General features: G+C 47.8%; 6 protein-coding genes across 6 annotated transcripts; all 6 read right to left on the bottom strand.

Annotated features, from left to right (window-relative positions):
• Nucleotides 1–30: 30 nt before the first annotated feature.
• Nucleotides 31–2,642, bottom strand: PGRI_094720 (Lipase, class 3; the record flags this gene model as incomplete). The annotated part of the gene is made up of 7 exons (XM_040797185.1): nucleotides 31–239; nucleotides 299–741; nucleotides 801–1,190; nucleotides 1,598–1,893; nucleotides 1,946–2,282; nucleotides 2,340–2,505; nucleotides 2,561–2,642. 7 exons carry the CDS (start codon nucleotides 2,640–2,642, stop codon nucleotides 31–33), a joined length of 1,923 nt encoding a protein of 640 aa, XP_040649996.1.
• A 909-nt stretch (nucleotides 2,643–3,551) lies between these two features.
• On the bottom strand, nucleotides 3,552–4,573 carry PGRI_094730 (cleavage and polyadenylation specificity factor subunit 5; the record flags this gene model as incomplete). Its single annotated transcript, XM_040797186.1, has 4 exons — nucleotides 3,552–3,847; nucleotides 3,910–4,157; nucleotides 4,210–4,461; nucleotides 4,536–4,573. The coding sequence occupies 4 exons, from the start codon at nucleotides 4,571–4,573 to the stop codon at nucleotides 3,552–3,554; spliced, it is 834 nt and encodes a 277-aa protein (XP_040649997.1).
• Nucleotides 4,574–4,879: 306 nt separating this feature from the next.
• Nucleotides 4,880–8,263, bottom strand: PGRI_094740 (uncharacterized protein; the record flags this gene model as incomplete). Its single annotated transcript, XM_040797187.1, has 2 exons — nucleotides 4,880–7,969; nucleotides 8,033–8,263. The coding sequence occupies 2 exons, from the start codon at nucleotides 8,261–8,263 to the stop codon at nucleotides 4,880–4,882; spliced, it is 3,321 nt and encodes a 1,106-aa protein (XP_040649998.1).
• A 677-nt stretch (nucleotides 8,264–8,940) lies between these two features.
• PGRI_094750 (putative BYS1 domain protein) lies at nucleotides 8,941–9,414 on the bottom strand (the record flags this gene model as incomplete). Its single annotated transcript, XM_040797188.1, has 1 exon — nucleotides 8,941–9,414. The coding sequence occupies one exon, from the start codon at nucleotides 9,412–9,414 to the stop codon at nucleotides 8,941–8,943; it is 474 nt and encodes a 157-aa protein (XP_040649999.1).
• Nucleotides 9,415–10,434: 1,020 nt separating this feature from the next.
• On the bottom strand, nucleotides 10,435–13,459 carry hdaA (histone deacetylase hdaA; the record flags this gene model as incomplete). Its single annotated transcript, XM_040797189.1, has 15 exons — nucleotides 10,435–10,626; nucleotides 10,684–10,790; nucleotides 10,840–10,919; nucleotides 10,972–11,057; nucleotides 11,111–11,203; nucleotides 11,254–11,317; nucleotides 11,367–11,414; nucleotides 11,469–11,580; nucleotides 11,631–11,838; nucleotides 11,892–12,019; nucleotides 12,070–12,182; nucleotides 12,233–12,371; nucleotides 12,426–12,439; nucleotides 12,491–12,779; nucleotides 12,841–13,459. 15 exons carry the CDS (start codon nucleotides 13,457–13,459, stop codon nucleotides 10,435–10,437), a joined length of 2,292 nt encoding a protein of 763 aa, XP_040650000.1.
• Nucleotides 13,460–15,043: 1,584 nt separating this feature from the next.
• Nucleotides 15,044–16,287, bottom strand: gpdA (glyceraldehyde 3-phosphate dehydrogenase GpdA; the record flags this gene model as incomplete). Its single annotated transcript, XM_040797190.1, has 5 exons — nucleotides 15,044–15,243; nucleotides 15,305–15,992; nucleotides 16,054–16,117; nucleotides 16,172–16,185; nucleotides 16,240–16,287. 5 exons carry the CDS (start codon nucleotides 16,285–16,287, stop codon nucleotides 15,044–15,046), a joined length of 1,014 nt encoding a protein of 337 aa, XP_040650001.1.
• Nucleotides 16,288–17,290: the final 1,003 nt, after the last annotated feature.

Below are 17,290 nucleotides of genomic sequence, written 5' to 3' on the forward strand. Positions count from 1 at the left end.
GAGTTCAGCTTATGCTGATTTCTTCCAAATTCAAGTTTCCGGTAATCCGTGTGTAGTGTCTTGTGGTTGGCCCTTCCATCCAATATTCGGCCACCCCTTTGGCAGCGAGGAGAATGGTGGCAGAGAATAGCGATCATCACAGCCACCTTCCCATGGGCAGGTCAGATCACACAGTCCAAATACTTTACAGTAACATTCCTTTGCATTGGGGCAATGCACAGGGTCTTTTCCAAATATCACTAGAGAAAATGTCAGCTTTTGACCGGAATTGAAGGGTGATTGCGGGGAAACCACATACTGTGCCATGAATATTCCATAATTCGTCCACTCAAATCATCCCCTAGCGGCGTGTCCATCAGCCATGTGCGGAATCGCTCGTAGTCACTACGCGGCCGTTCCAGCACCTTGGCACGGGACACACCGAATTGTGCGCAGCATGATACGCCTACCTCCTCTGGGATTGGGACCCCAGGGAATAGCTCCATGAACCCATTCTTGAAGTATTCTCCTGCATGTACATCGCTGCGGTGCGTATCGGTGAGAGGACGGATTTCTGCCGGACATCCAAGGGTCCAAACACATCGTAGGTTGACATATCCTTGCTCTTGTAGGTATGGGATCTGGAAGTTCTGGAGTGGTGGGATACCATCGTAGTATGGGTCGTCATTGTGCCATTGGTAGCGTTTGGAGTGAATGAAGAGCATCGTGTCCGGTAGGTTATTGTAATTGTCGATGATGTATCTAGTTCAACGATCCGAGTCAGTATAAGGACCAAAACACAGATTTACTGTCGGACTCACGTCAAGTATACCATCGACTCCCGGCCTTTGTTGCGTGTAACCGTCAATGGCGCGTGCTTGTCATCCACCACGTAGATACTTTTCGTCCAGTCGGGGAAGTATTCTGATAGCCATGAGGTGTCATCATTTTTCATGCTAGCCACGATCATATCCTTTTGTTTCCGTACAGGACGAGCCAGCTCGCCTGTTTGTTTCGCCGATCCATGTTTCTGCGCATAGCTGCCTGCTTCAGTCTTCACCTTCACGGGAGATTTTGCGGTTGTCGAAAAGAATAAAAAGTACAGAGCAAAGACGATGAATATGGTAAGGAAGATGGCCTTCATCCGACTGCGACGTCGGGGGCCCTGAGGCCCACTAGGAGCGAACAACATGGTCAGGTTGGAGGGCAGTCTGCCCAGGTGGTCAAGTCATCGAGGGGAGGAGAAGTTGACGGTTAACGGGGGGGAATCAAGACCCCGATGGAGTTCGAGAAATCCTTAGAAATATACAATAGTAATCAAATACTATTCATGTAGATGAATTGTGGTGGGAGACATCTGGAGGTCAACGTGTCGCAAGTTGAAGTTCTCCACAAAAGCCAAGCAACAATTTAACGGCGAATTTACTTTTATTACAACGTAGCTATTATTGAAATATATATATAAAAACTAACTGTTTTACAGTGATTAGTGAATATTTTAGATTAATATGTAGTATGTGTTATATAGTTAGAACTTAGTTTAAAATATATACATCTGACCAGAATATATACTGTCATAGTCCGACCTGTACATACATATTCACTATATTCATCTTACTGGCATGCATCAATATGTCCCAAGTACCAATTATGTGCCTCAGTATCCGCTTTCGATGTTCCAGCATTTCCAGCCTTCGAACCAACACCTTCAATGACATCAATATCAGACGTGGTCACTGTTGCCTGGTCGTCACTAGTAATCCAGTACTCGGGACTTGAGTGGCTAAACCCAGCGAACGCAGGTGGCAGCTTAGGCACCAGATCAGCTGTATGTGTGACTCGCCAGAGACTACCCTGATCTGTCATATATTGAGCAAAAGCTTTATTGCCCAGTCGTGGGGAGGCGTAGGAGTACTATAGTATCATAAGTATACTTTATCAAGAATTTCAAAAACATGATACTTACCACCTGGGGATCAAATCCTGCATTTCGAAGAACAGTACCTCCCACAGAGGCAATAGCTGCGCCAAAGCTGTGGCCTGTCACGATGAGAGTGTGGCCCGGGTATGTTGTCTGGGCGGCTTTGATCTTGGCTGTCAGATCGTCCGCAACAGTCTTCCAAGAATCCCAGAATCCGCCGTGGACTTCGCAGCCGCTGCATATGCCAGTGGAATCGTCCAAGCCAAAGTCAATGTTCGCAAGCCAGGTGCTTAGTGAGCGACTACCTCGGAAGGAGACGACAAGTAGCTTGTTCGTTTTGTCCACTGCGAGGAAGCCGGCAACATCTCCATAGCTGCATTTCCTAATAGATGTCACCGTATTAGCGAACAGTCAATGACTTGGGAAGTTGGTCTCATACTTATCAAACTCATATAGAGTGAGGGTGTCAGCGGCCTCTACTAATGGGCAGTTGCCTTCCGCACAAGATAGCGCATTGCCGGTTGAGTTGTTGTTGTTCGTGCAGTATGAAGCCCCGGCCCATTGAGAGTATAGAGTCAATTGACCAAGCAAGTCAGCCGACACATCTGTTACTTGGATCAGTCACCGGATGGCATGAACAAAAAAAAGCATATCTCATACCTCGACGAATAGGTTGAGAAGGAGCAGCAACTGCCAACGCCGCAAGAGCAGCGGTACCCCAAAGCTGACCAAGACGAAGCATCATGAAGATATTGAACTAAGGCTTTCTCACCAAGTATGCACGCACCTAGAGATAACCATGCTGACAGGGCTTTCTTATATATCGGTGAATCTGTATTCGTATCCCAAGCCCCTTCACACATTGGCACATATTCAAGAGCGGGGTATAGACCCCATTTCTCTCGTAGAATAAATTGTTTTCCGAAATCAGCTTTTATCTCCGTTCATGGCGCATATTTCACGCGTGACCGGTGGGACTCCGGTGGGATCTACATGGAATGTAGGCAGCTATCGTATGCACGGGAATGTAACCCTGGAAAAAAGTCGGACGAACGGCTTGAATATTATAGAATACGGAGTACTCCGTCGAGGAGATTGTGACTGTAATGCGGCGCTTGATGTGCTTTGTATGTTGTAGTGCATGAGTCCACCGGTTCATCCGATTATTTCTCCATTGCGTGAAGATGAACATTTTGGGACTTTTGTATATTGAACGTTGAAGAAACTTGCAGGGTTGTGGATTGGTTTTCTGATTAGCGCCAAGTGTCCTGTTAAAGTGGCCTATATTAATTGTCCGAAGATAAAAAAATCCCAGCCACTCACTTTAGCCCATGTATGTTGTAGAATATCGAACTACGGAATTATCAAGGTACTCCGTACTCCATATGGTCATTAGAAGCGTAAAATTGATTTGACTGGCTGTGTTTCAATGGGGTTTTTGTTTTTTTGTTTTTGTTTTTGTTTTTTTTTTTTTGCAGCCTTTTCTCTTTCTCGAAAAACATCCCATTGGCGAATTCCTTCCTCAATGCCAGTCAGAGCCGTATCTTGTTCATCATCGCTAGCAATGAACCTTAGCCCCCGCCCCAACACCTTCCGGGACACACGGTGGTCAGGCCCAAAGTAGGATTGGTTAGTGCTTGTGGAATATCCACTACTGGTGAGATTCGATCTTCATACCCTCCTCAACACCAGTCATACCAGTGTCCTGTCCATCGTTTGCCCCATCGTCGTCAACAAGAACTCTGGGGGCAAGAGTAACACCAGGAGGCAACGGGGTGCCAGGTGTCACTGCCACAATATTATCATTCTCGTCAACCATCTCGAAGTTGTATCGCGAAAGAAGATGCGGGATTGCTGAGAGTTGAGGGCCATACCGAGCAGTATTATCATACAGCTCGAATAGCGGCACAGCGAGAAGTTTCATGTTTTTTGGGACCGAGAGAACCTCTAGAGGAAGTGGTTAGTATATAATCAATGTTCGTTGGAGGGACTGATGGGTTAGAACTCACTCTTCTTCGGGAGTCGGATGAAGTACAGCTTCTTGCACTCCTTTGGGCGTGTGACATGTGCAGGAAGGAAAGGGTACATGAAAGTCTCGAAGTTGGGTCGCCACCATTGCGCAAGTGTGTCGCTAATTTCCCAGTCATCATTAACACCTTCGCCGGAGAACTGAGATCCCACGGGTGCGAGGCGCTCATTCAGTCGCTTCTTAAAACCTTCAATTTCGTCGTCTTCATGGTGCAGATAATCGCCCGGCCTAAATATTATTAGCAGTGAATTTTGAATATACACAACCAAAGAGAACATACAGCTTAAAGAACGCATTGGCAATCTGCAGCATCAGCACGTGTGGATGGTTGTGCTCGTGGCACACCAGGATTCCCTCACAAGTCCGTCGCATTCCATGGAGGCCGTAGTGCTCTTCTAGACGCTTCAGTCGTGCCAGGACCGAAGGATCCTCTTCTGGCTGTGTTTCCTTGGTGCCGAAGGTATAGTTTGACAGGGGATACAGCCGAACGGTCTCCGGCTGCTGCGCGGTGAAGTCCTTGGGGACAATCGGCCTAGAAGTCATCATGTCAGATTATACCATTCAAAAGCCGCAATATGAAATGAAATGTTAACAAAGGATACTTACGGAACTCCGCTGACAGGGGCATCTTTCGTAGTAGCCATTTTGATAGGGGTTGTGTTATTGTGATCGGAAAGGGTAGAAGCTCCCCAGAGCTTCAATGACACCTGTGGACCCGTTATCGCTTATCAGTGTTGACCGCCTTCCCAAATTCGATATCTACATGTAAACAACATGGGATACAAATGGTCCAACACTATAGAAATAGAAAAAAAAAAAAAAAAAACTTCATCTGAATGTATTGTATTCCATTATTGCCCATCTCTGGAAGTTAATAATATTGATAAACACCTCGACTCTCGCATTGATGCAACCAACCCAACACCAAACCTACTCCACATGTATACCATTCAAAGCTTAGCATCAAAATCCTCATACTCGCTCAAATCCGTCACAGGAACAGGGCCAGCGCTAACAGGCAAACTGGCCTTAAAGGTCGGCACATCGGTGATAACGACAGCTTTTTGAACCACGCCGTTGCCATTGGCCGCACCCTGAATGTCACTGCTAGAACCAAGGCCCAGCTCCTTTAACTGGGAACCAAGTTTCTCATCCAACTTCTCAAGGACTGGCTCGATCTTCTGCTGTGACAGGCCCTCCTCGGTCGCCAGGAAGTTCTTCACAACAAATATAATCTGGGACTTGTCCACCACAGTCGTTTCAACCTCATCGAATGCCGTTGCGAAGCGAGCAGAATCCACGATCAAACCAGCGGCTTCGAGGTGCTTGGCAACTACTTCGATAAGACGTGTTCTCTGTTCGGCTGATTTGGGTGCCTCAACCTGCGCGCCCGACTTAGCGTTCATGTGGATGGCGAGCTTGGCGCGCGTTGGCGAAGACGGGTCGATGTATTGTTGGTAAAATGCAATGAGATCCGCCTTCGTCAAGTTGCGCACATTTGCTGCGTCAGTTTCGTGCTGCAGGAAATCAAAGTACTCAGATCCGACATGTGACCAGTACCGGCCGGTCTCAGATCCTAGGTTCTTGAGTTTCTCCAGACGCTTGTTCACCACACTACGCTTGTGACCCTCAAATTCGTCCTCGGGCATCTTCTCGAGGGTGGGACCGAACTCGCGGAGGAAAGTCTCAATGCGCGACTCGAGATACTGAGCCGTGCGCTCACTTTGAATAATGACCCGGTAGCCCAGGGTGGTGGCGTTGTAGCGTGCGCCACTCCACACCACATATCCGAGCTGTTCCTTGCTGCGCAGCTGGTCGAATGCGGGTTCGTCAGTCAGCTGTGCGAACAGCTGGAGCTTCGACCGCAGGACATCGTCGGAGAAGAGTCCGATATAGAGGTAGTACTCAATGCAATGATTGACGTTGGCCGGATCTTTAAGCGACCGGGGGTAGACATAGTTGGCGCCAGGTGGCAAGGTCATGTTGCGGCGCAAGTACCACTGCGATGGAGGCAGAGGACGGCCGCCCAAGACCTTCTCAATGGAGTCTGTCATACGTAGGGCATCCTCCTTGTACAGGTTTCCGTGGGCCAGTACTTCGATGTGGGTCTGCTCAAGCAACTGGGGGAAGAAGTTGACTACATCAGCGGACTCAACATGCGCCAGCTCCTCAAGATACTGCTCGTTGACCCAGCTGCGTTCAGCAAGGAGATAGCGAGTATAATCTCCGACCTGGTAGTAAGGCTGTTGGTACTCGGCGTTGCGGAATGCCCGGGTCAGGCGCTCTTTGATTATGTCGAACCGATCCTGGTTGACCACTAGCCCACGCATGGTATTGAGTACTTTGTCCAATAGAGCAGACATCTTATCGTTGTATCCGCTCACGGAGATATCCAAGCCCAAAATGTTCGCTGAGAGATGGTAATCCAAGCCAGCAAGCTCGGCGTCGTAGGAGTATTCATCTAGGGAATCTCGCACCAACTCACTGTACAGCTTTGTTTTGATAAGATTGGCGGGTGTAGCCCACACCAAAGGATTGCGGAGCGTTACCTCGACAGTGGCCTTGGGCACCCAGAAACGGTCATCCTTCTTGAACCACAGGCGCACCCGGTCGTCATGGCGAATTAGTTTAGGGGTGTTGGCGGGCTCGGCAACCTCCTTCTTTTCCACTGAAAGTCTGGTCGGCACAAATTCGTTCTTGTGAGGCATGTGCACGTTAGAAGTGCGGGTAGCCTCAGTCGAATCCAAGGCCTTCTGAAGGCCGCTCAAGAACTCCTGCGGAATCTTCTCGACCTTGTATTCGGTACCATACCACTTCTCCTTCTGGTCCCATGTGCCCGGGAACTCCTGGGACACAACGACTAGGCGGAAGTTGTCTGCCCGCAGATAGCTCAGCGCCTTCTTGATCAAGTCAGAGTCAAATCGTCGCAACAAAGACCCGCTCAGTAGCCATTCACTAGGCAGTGACTTTTGCATAACGCTGCTTAAACGGCTGGTGAACCGACTGGCCGGAGTCTTCTGTTTGAATCGGAAATCGACCTCGGCAAGGTTCTTCATCTCGTCGAAGATCCATTGCTCGGGCTCTCGTTGTTTGATCATAGCTATATATTCGAAGACGACGTTTGCGACCTCCTGGTATTGCTTCAGACCCTCGGGGGTCAGGCGCACCGAAATGGTGAAAAATGCGGACCCAGCGCAGATAGGCATAGCACCTGCAGACAGGCCATTGGCCCACCCCTTGGCCTTGAGGTAAGAAAGAACACTACCTGGACCCTCGTGGCCAATCAGATGGCTGATATACCGGCTAGGCTGGGTGTCATGCAAATCCTCCTCATCGAGGAAGGGGAAATACATATCCATGGATCGAGTATCCATGACCGGCTTCACGAACACCTGGGTGCACATGTCCTTCTCAGTGAAGGGCTGAACATCGTCCCAGCGGTTCTGAGCAAGGTTCTTGTTCTCGACATCAGAGAAGAGCTCGGAGACCCACTGCTCCAGCGTGTCCAGAGACTCCCGTCCTAGAACAACCAACTTGGCCCGGTTGGCTGAGTAGTGCTTCTCGTAGAACCGGATGAACTCACTGCGGACTTCCAGACCACGTTTCTGTGGATCTTCTTTCAAAGTCTGCAGATTACCAGTCGAGAAGTGGCTGTAGGGATGTTTAGGGTTTGAAAGCGACTTGTTCAGTTGCATCAAACGCCACAGGTCACTTTGAAGGTTCTTTTTATTTTCCGAATCCACCGCCTGCAACTCCCGTTCTAGGGTTGACTCTAGGAAAAGCGGAGCGACAAAGAACTGGGCAAACCGGTCCAATGCGCCATAGAGGGGCGACTTTCCATCTAAGCCATTCCCATTCGCCACGACGCCATTGGTATCACTTGTCTCGGCAGGGGTGCTATCTCCACTAGTTTTCGGGGCACTAGAGTCACCTGTGGCGGATACTTCGAAGAAGTAGTTCGTTTCCGTGGCGGCTGTGTAGGCATTGGACGAACCGGAGTGGGATGCTAAGTACTGGTTGTATGCATTTTCCTTCGGGTACTAAACAATAATTCCAGTTAGCATTGACTTCACGCAAGACGGTAGTAGGTTGTTCCATTTTACCTTTTTGGTACCCATAAACAGCAAATGCTCTACTGCATGAGCCATTCCTGGCATATCATCTTCATCGGAGAAATTGCCAACATTGACATTCACGGCGGCACTGGCCTTATCAGTGTCGGGGTCATGAACTAGGAGGGCCTCAAGCTTGTTAGGCAAACGGATGACCCGATAAGAACGATCGTCAAGTTCCGGTTTCTCCAAATTCTCTGTAATACGCTCAATTTGAGCCATGATTGGGGGTGTGGCGGTGAAGTTAGAGGAATGGGATGAGCGGGTCCAATGCACGGAGGAGAGAACCGGTAAAGTTACTGGCAGGGAACGAGAACTAGTCACGGTGATGCGTGACAACAAATCGGGATAAGGTCGGGTTGAGCTGCGAATAAGACCTTTGTGACACAGGTTTGCTGCGGAGGACCTTGGAAGCATTCAGTTGCCAAGGGGAGAGGGCAAACGTGATAAGGTCAATGCACTTAGGAATTCCAGAGCGAATAATGGGATGCAGGTTATATATGTTTGAATATATATGTGGAATTATGGACCAGATGAGGGGAGGATGTTGTAATGTCAACTGAGGGATTGATGTTGATCCCGGTCCTGGTGAGAATACTGCCCAGATGCTCTGCTGAGGCGGTGATAGGCCCTCGCAGCCCTAATAAGCGCCTTATCAACCACTGGTGGCGTATTACTATACAAGGCTCTGTACAAGGCAGACTCATATCTACCAGGATTGGAGTTTAAAAATATAACACCTTTCCCATTATCATATTAGCTACATACAATGCCAGGGGTCCTAACTGGTCCCACGTTGAAGCTCTTCCCCGCAGCTCGGCTGGTTAAACCACATGTGTAAGTGGACACTGCCCCGCCATCATATCAAACTATCACATACGGAGTTTAGAGCCGGGCGCTTAGCACTTGGCTGCACAGAGGTTCAGGTTGATGTTGGTGTTGGAGTTGCAATTCTTAGTCTGACTGCCACCAGGGTTGACACCCTCTGCCCAGCAGATGCTCGAGCAAGTCGTATCTGTGGGCCGAACAACAATAGTCTTGCCGGAGAATGGGTCGCCGAAGACATCGGACAGGTCATACCAAACTGTGCCAGGGTCGAGGGTATAGGCAAAGTTGGTTTGGGGGCTGCCGTTGTATAGACCGTTGTCGACGGTGGTGATCTTCAGCGAGATGCCACCGGATGCACTGTCGTGGCGCAGTACTTCACTATAGCTGCCACCTGCGGGGATGGTTTGTTTGGGGCCAATACTGCCACCAACAGACCATAGGTAGACTGGGAAGTTGCAGTGGTTGGTCACGATAGCGTTTCCAACGGCACTGGCAAGAGGTGCCAGGGCGGCAACGGAGGCAATAACTGCAGTAGAGAAGTGCATCTTGGTAGGAAGATTGTGTTGGTTTGAAATTCGAATTCAAGTAATCGAAACTGTTGGGAGTAATATGAAATCTCTCTCGGGTAGGATTCGAGGCTCCTTATATAGTCTCCATGGCCGGATTGAGCAAGGAATTTCCAGTCTATACCTGGTTTCCTCTGACCCAAGTATAGACTCGTCTCAAAGCAGGGCTGTCAGTGGGAAGCATGATAGTTTGCTCACCAGATCCAAGACATTTCATCCCAAATCAACCTATTGAAGCCCTAACCGCTCGGGCAGCGGTCAGGCCATCCGTCACAGGACCGAGAACAGGAATGGAGTAAGAATGGTTTGTAGGATATTACAAAATCCCCGCATCAGACAGCCAAATAGTTTTCTAGGATGTATGCTAGTGGAGACACGAGAAAGAAAGAGTCCATGAGTGCAGCGAAAAGAATACGATGTCTCAGAGCGCTCTCGATCATTGGATGTATTCTTAAGCGAGAGCCTTGGGTTAAGTAGAAGAGAAAGAGAAGAAACAAGGTTTGTTCTGGCATAAGTTATGGAAGAGAGCCGTGTTGTGCCACACCAGGGTTTTCTGGGGTAAAAGTGAGACATTTGTTAAATCCCAGGGACGGTATGCAGATCAGCGCCACACTGGGAAAGACATTATACGATGTATTTTTTATCTGCTTAGAAACTCGCTTCTCTTTGTCAATTAATACCTCGAGTTCCGGTTGGTGGTGTGTCGCACTGAAGTACCAAATGTCTCAAATGCCAAATTCAAAAACGGTGATATGACGCTTTGAGAGTGTCTGGGCTCGTGACATCTGGACATTTTTCTTCTCTGGTGGCTGCGGATAAAAAGATATTAGAGCCGACAAAAGATTGAAAAGATCTTACTATAATTTATCGACCTATTTTTATCTGCGGGGGAATTCTCACGGGCATAGTTTCATGGCATTACTAGGGTATGAAATGATAATTCTTCGACCGCATAACTCCATGCACTGGGAAATCCTATGGATTCAATCAGGAAAAAAATCAAGAACTCTCATCGGATTCCTCCCGGTCTGCACGCTCGGATATCCACTTGAACACTTCCTCCTTGTGCTCATCAAGCATCTCATTTAGATCGGATTTTGGGGAATGAACCAGCTGTCCGTAGCGTTTGGAAGGCCGTCGGTCTGGGCTAGCCCAAACACCGTGAGAATTTGAAACAAAAACAAGAGAGTTCTAAAAAAAAAATAATCATGTGAGTAAAAGGTATCACTAAGAATTTTGTAGGCTTACCTCGCGGTACCACTTCGATAGCCATGTCTGCGTGCTAGATGCGATCGCGCGGACTGGGTTCTCAGACACAAAGGAGATCACACCGTTGACACGCTTGTAAAGGTTTTCTACTCGGTCATTAGCAAAGTCACATGGCCTAATATCAATTAGCACTACCTCTGTTGATCAACAAGTTCGCCACGCCGAAGAAAGCGTTGCCAACGCCGAGCAGGAAAACTTCGGTTGCCTCATTCGCACTGTGATAACTTGTCAGCTCAATAACAACCAATTTTCTTGGGTATAGCTCACTCAATGTAGTTGTCCCACAAGTATCCGGCAAGCTCTTCAGTGGCAGACGGGCGGTCATCGTCCTCTCCCTTGTATTGACCGGCGGCCTAACCCCACCCAAATTAGCCGATGGTCTGTACAATAGTACAAATATACTTACTGCTTCCCGAGATACGTGCTTAGGGATATTGACATCAATCACTGCGTAGCCCTTACCCACGATCCATTTAACATACTCCGTGAGCGCATCAGCCTTTTGTTATGTTAGCAGAAAATCTCAGCCGATCATGTTGGATCACATACCATCCATACATTGTGTGCTTCCAATTTATTGGTCACAGGATGAGGCTGTCCCACAATCTCCGGTCTAGAGAATATCAGTTATACGTTTTGTGGCTTATTATCGGAACACTTACGGATCGTGGAAGATGACAATAAGCGGCACATGTTGATTATAGTTTGGGCTGTTAGATGGTGAGCCTTATGTCAGAATATCGAGATTCAGTGGTGCAATTTACCTTGCCAGAACTTGTCTGTCAAACGATTTGGAAATAGCGGTGCGATAAATGTGCAGTGGGGTGAGCCTGCAGCTTTCATACAGTTGATTTGACTGGTAAACGCGGAGGACATCTAGAGGATTTATCAGTTCTGTTGACGGGAAAATAATCTATAATTCTTACCGTGAAGACGATCCGCGAAGACCGGGTGAGTAGATGTCTTAGGGTACAGACGACTCCAATACTGGGATTGGATACTCCTCACCCGGCGGACTGCTGCAACCGCAGAATCAGTGGGAGAGCTGCTCAACAAACGGTCCGGGGGTTCCCCCATAAGGGTCTTGGTAACAGCCAAAGCCGACTTCGAGATAGACTTGAAGTTGTATCCACCCTGTTTCGAGGTCAGATCAAGCAAGCATGAATTTGGAGACGCAATCCACCTACCTCCAAGCAAACAGCCACTTTTCCATTGGCTAAAGTCATCAGCATGTGGGTCATTTGGGCATAGCAAGCTGGCGATACAAAGCAGCCACCTAGAACATCACCAGCGGCAGCATCGAACCCAGCGGCAACTGTTATGGTCAATGACTATGCACCAAAAAAGCAGAGGGGGTACTCTCACCAATCACCAAGTCAGGATCGAATTCTTGGGCGATGGGCATCACCACTTCCTGGAAGGCGAACATGTAGTCACCATCGCCCATACCCTGGTCGGGCCATGGAATATTGACATTTCTAAGAAGCGTGAGAATTTAGTCATTTCATGTACTTAAAGACAAACTCACTTCCCGACTCCGGCGCCTGAGCCACATTGATCCCAGTCTCCCGCAGGGCCTCCAGGGTAGAAGCGACCATCCTGATAGACATGCATAGAAATGTAAAGAACGTTAGGGTCATCGTAGAATGCTTTCTGGATGCCGTTGCCTATGATATGTGAGTCTGAATGTTTTAAAATGCTATGTTAGAGGTCAAGCGTACCATGGTGAACATCCCTAGTTCAAGTCAGTATGTAGTGGCCAAATGGTGATGTGGGGGGTACTAACCAGTCAAGAATCATGATCTTCCGACACGCATCTCCTAGTCTATTTTGACAAACGCGTGCTGCGACACACACGTTGTTAAAGAGACAGAATCCCATCGCAGCGTCATCCTCGGCATGGTGGCCAGGCGGGCGAATAACGGCTATGGCATTTCTCACCTGACGCTGGGCGACGGCCAAGCATGTCTCGATTGCACCTCCAGTAGACAAAATGGCCGAATCGAAGGTCAGGTTGTTGAAATAGATGGAATCGCGATCTTTCTCCAGCTGAATAAGCACCTCGTTAGGCATATCTATTCATCAAATCAGTGACTCCATCGAGGCCAGCTTTTCCGGTGATTGCAAAAGACATACCTGTCGTGCTTTGAACAAATGCATAGTGGGCATCACTATGGATGAGGGTTACTTCCTCCTCGGTTGCGTTGCGGGCATGGATCCGTTGCAAGGTTTTGGGTGCCAAGGGTCGAGACGATTCTGGGTCGTCAACAAGACCGGCGCGACATAGCTCCTTGTAGATGTAGTAGATACGTCTTGGATCCTCTGGATGGACGTCACTCTGTGGACGAACCTCACAGTGGTAACGCATGCGATGATCATAACAAAGCCCTGTGGCAAGCGACGCCAGTGGAAGACCCGCCTTAGCCATGACCTCGTCGTCAGACCAATCAGAGTCAGGTTCAACTAAGCTATCACGCTTTGACAACTGTTCAGCAGCGGAGCTATTGCCATCACTGGTCTTGGTCAAACGTTCAGGGGGGGCCATTCCAGTGGAGATAATGGTTTCCCGAGGTTGAGATTGCTCAGAGCCGGGTGATAGGGATGTAGAGCCAGGTTGGTGGATGGAAGGAGCAAGATTGGGGGTGTGGTGATTGCTCAGATGTGTGGGAAGGGGAACTTGTGTGAAAGATGGATTTGCAGTCAAAGCAGAGAGGCTATGGGAACCACCCATAACTGTATCCTCGTCCTCGTCCATCATGAAATGGGAAGCCACGGGAAACCCTTTGATTGATTTCAAGCTTGGCTCTTATTAGCTCATTACCGAGCACTACCACAAAAGAGGTGTTGAGCTCGTATGGCAATCTTGAGGCTTGATATCGAACTAACAGTGATTCGATTAGTGCTTCTGGTTCACGCCGTTGAATGTACCTTGCACAGTAGAGTGTGAAATAGATCAATCGGCCAAATGTTCCAGCTATTAGACAGTGCTTTGGTATTCACCAAAGATTGCAGGAATGTCTCAAGGTGTGATCTGTGCAAGCATATGAGGTGGTATACAATCGTCTCCTGCCGTAGATTGGACCGGCACTGCAATTCGCCCACAATGTTATGAAGCAAGAGTGATCTTCAAATAAATAATTTTCAAAAAGAAGTGCAATTGCAGCCCTTAATGCAGTGGGTAGAAATGAAAAATAGAATAGTCAAGTCCACCGAGTGACAAAGGGAATGGATCAATGTGCATGTTGGATCCCTTTTGGGCCAGTCTTTCTTATTGCCAGACATACTTATACTCACCGCTAAACTGACCGCTGCTAGGAATGGAATGGCGTGGTGCATTATAATTGGCGGTGTGAATTTAGTATATGCTGACGTTATCAACTTTCACGGTTTAGAGGGCTGATCATTATGTCAATGGTTTCTAAGTCCAAAGTAAGATGAACTGCTCGATTCTCTTTGTTCAAATTGCTACTCGTCATTAGGAAAGAGGTCGTTTGCTTATGTGGGTTAGCTCTGCTATTTAATCTCTCACTTGCTTTCTCTCTCTTTCCACTTCATCTCTACATAAACGTAGTTTGAATGCACTCTTTCTTTGTTGATTGACTAGCACGCAAGTGACGTAAAATCTAAGTATAAACATGTAAGATAAACTGCTCGATCGTCTCTGAAATAACTTGAAAATTTTATCCAATTGTAGTCTCAGGTGGTTATTAACAATATCCGAGAATGGATAGTTGACCGCTTATATGGCCTCTGCCTTTGACGATCTAGATGCTTCGTTAGCTCGAAATAATATTACAGGCATCGGGATGTTGGATTTAAGATACTACAATGCTTCTTAGATATACTTTAGATGTCTTTTCTATGAGTGTATATATATATATATATACATCCCTGGATTTCTTGCTTCTCAATATATAGCCAGAAAAGTATGACAGCAGACTGTAGCATGCAAATCACAATCCCCACCGACTTCTCCATGTGTAACATGTGACGTACCTACATATGCAGGTCCGCCGCCCTCGGATATGTAGTTCTGTGTTTGGCTAGACATACAGGACACAACATCAATGAGCCTTCCACTCATGTGCAAAAGTTTTATATTTATGTGAGAATGCCTTGGGATGAATAGATTGGTACTATAAATCATTCTAACCAGGAGTACATAGTACAGCTTACAGCAAAATGGAATGAATTGGAAATGTTTCGTTTCATTAAATGACATTATCATCTTGTTTTTTTCTACAAGGCGGAGCCCTCATGCACCCATATTGGTAAGCTATGCAACAAGGAACCCATCACCTTAAAGAACACTTCTGACCCCAGGACGCTGTCCTGATTCCTACTGGGAATCCACACCGGCAATGTAGGAGATGAGGTCAACAACACGGCGGGAGTAACCCCACTCGTTGTCGTACCAGGAGACAAGCTTGATGAAGTTGGCGTTAAGGGCGATACCGGCGGCGGCATCGAAGATGGAAGAGCGGTCATCACCGTTAAGATCGGTGGAGACAATCTGGTCCTCAGTGTAGCCAAGGATTCCTAGAAAAAGGTTGTTAGTATGTATAGTAAAGGCGATTCTGGGTTTAAATAGATAACTCACCCTTGAGCTCGCCGTTCTCGGAGGCAGCCTTGATGACAGCCTTAATCTCATCGTAGGAGGCACCCTTCTCGATGCGGCAGGTAAGGTCGACAACGGAGACGTTGGCGGTGGGAACACGCATGGCCATGCCGGTGAGCTTGCCGTTGAGCTCGGGGATAACCTTACCGACAGCCTTGGCGGCACCGGTGGAGGAGGGGATAATGTTCTGGGCCGCAGTACGGCCACCACGCCAGTCCTTGTTTGAAGGAGCATCGACGGTCTTCTGGGTGGCGGTGTATGAGTGGACGGTAGTCATGAGACCCTCAACGATGCCGAAGTTATCGTTGATGACCTTGGCGAGAGGAGCCAAGCAGTTGGTGGTGCAAGAGGCGTTGGAGAGGACGTTGACATCCTTGGTGTAAGACTTGTTGTTGACACCCATGACGAACATGGGGGCATCGGCGGAGGGAGCGGAGATGATGACCTTCTTGGCACCACCCTTCAAGTGGGCGGAGGCCTTCTCCTGAGTGGTGAAGACACCGGTGGACTCGACAATGTAGGCGGCACCGACCTTACCCCAGGGGATGGCAGAGGGGTCACGCTCAGCGAAGAAGGTGACCTTCTTGCCGTTGACAATGAGGCCATCATCGACGTGCTCGATAGTACCCTTGAACTGACCGTGGGTGGAGTCATACTTGAGCATGTAGGCCTATCCGTGGATGGGAGGTTAATACCAGTCTCTATAGAGCCAGGATTAGGAGGAAACATACAGCGTAGTGAGTCTCAATGAAGGGGTCGTTGACAGCGACAACCTCAACATCGGGGTTGTTGATACTAAAAGTATGGGTTAGGATGAGTTTCTCAGGTCTCTTTTGTTGTGCAACTTACGCATTGCGGAAGACCTATAATGTCGTTAGTATAAAGAAACCAAAAGTGTGTGGAAGAGTATCACTTACAATGCGGCCAATACGACCGAAACCGTTGATACCGACTTGGACAACCATGATTGCGGTTTACTAGAAGATGTTTAGCTCATGTATATGATGGAAAAGAAATGATAAACTTACTGTAATAGTGAAGTAATTGAAAAAAAGGAAGATTGAGGATGGAGAAAGAAGAGAAGAAGAAAAAAAAGAGAGATCTGGGGGAGGGGAAGGATTAATGAATGGATGACTGACGCAATGGACAGGTCACCCCTCACCGAACAGACGGACGGGGACTTAATTCTCACAGCTTCCACCCCTCCAAAAATGATCGGATTGAACTAGATTTCCCGACTGTTGCCGCTTGTACATCTGCCTAGCAACGGATTTCCGGTTTCATACACCGGGCAAAGCAGGAAGAGTCACGATATTGGGGCCTTACTCTGCCCCTCGGTAGCTCCCGTCTACCAATAGGAATGCACCAATTCAACTGCTGTTCGGGTTCTTTACTACTCTTCGGAGCTTTCTCTTGAATCTTTTGCCTATTCGGAGCGTACTCGGCTACAAGGAAGATGATCACGATAATATTAGGTACAAAATTGAGAACATTCCCGAGGTGAAACTATGACGCCGGTTTTGGAGGGGCAATGGATGATGCTACGACTGAGGGGCAAATATGTACCTTTATGTTGTACTATATGTTGTACAAGGGAAATTCACTTAAAAACTATAAGTATATAATTATAATCAGAATTATTTCACTTTTAACTGCTTCTTCCTCCACTTATGCGGGCCATCAAACCCCTGCGGTGGACGGATCGAGTATGGCTATATAGCTTGGTGGCTCCTCCGCCCTCAAAGGAGTCACCGGTAATCTCAACTGGGACCACGGGATCTAACAGACTTTTTATTATTATTATTATTATTATTTTTGTTTTTGATATATGAGCTTGGACTTTTAACTACTGGGGTCCCCAATATGGATATGGAGATTATGAATCTCCTGCTATAATCTCTGGAATCCCCTGCCTTAACTATGAGACCTCATCAGGCCATATCGACATAAGAATGCACAGCCGACAGT

Source organism: Penicillium griseofulvum (assembly GCF_001561935.1).
Source record: "Penicillium griseofulvum strain PG3 chromosome Unknown contig_15, whole genome shotgun sequence".
Taxonomy (NCBI): domain Eukaryota; kingdom Fungi; phylum Ascomycota; class Eurotiomycetes; order Eurotiales; family Aspergillaceae; genus Penicillium; species Penicillium griseofulvum.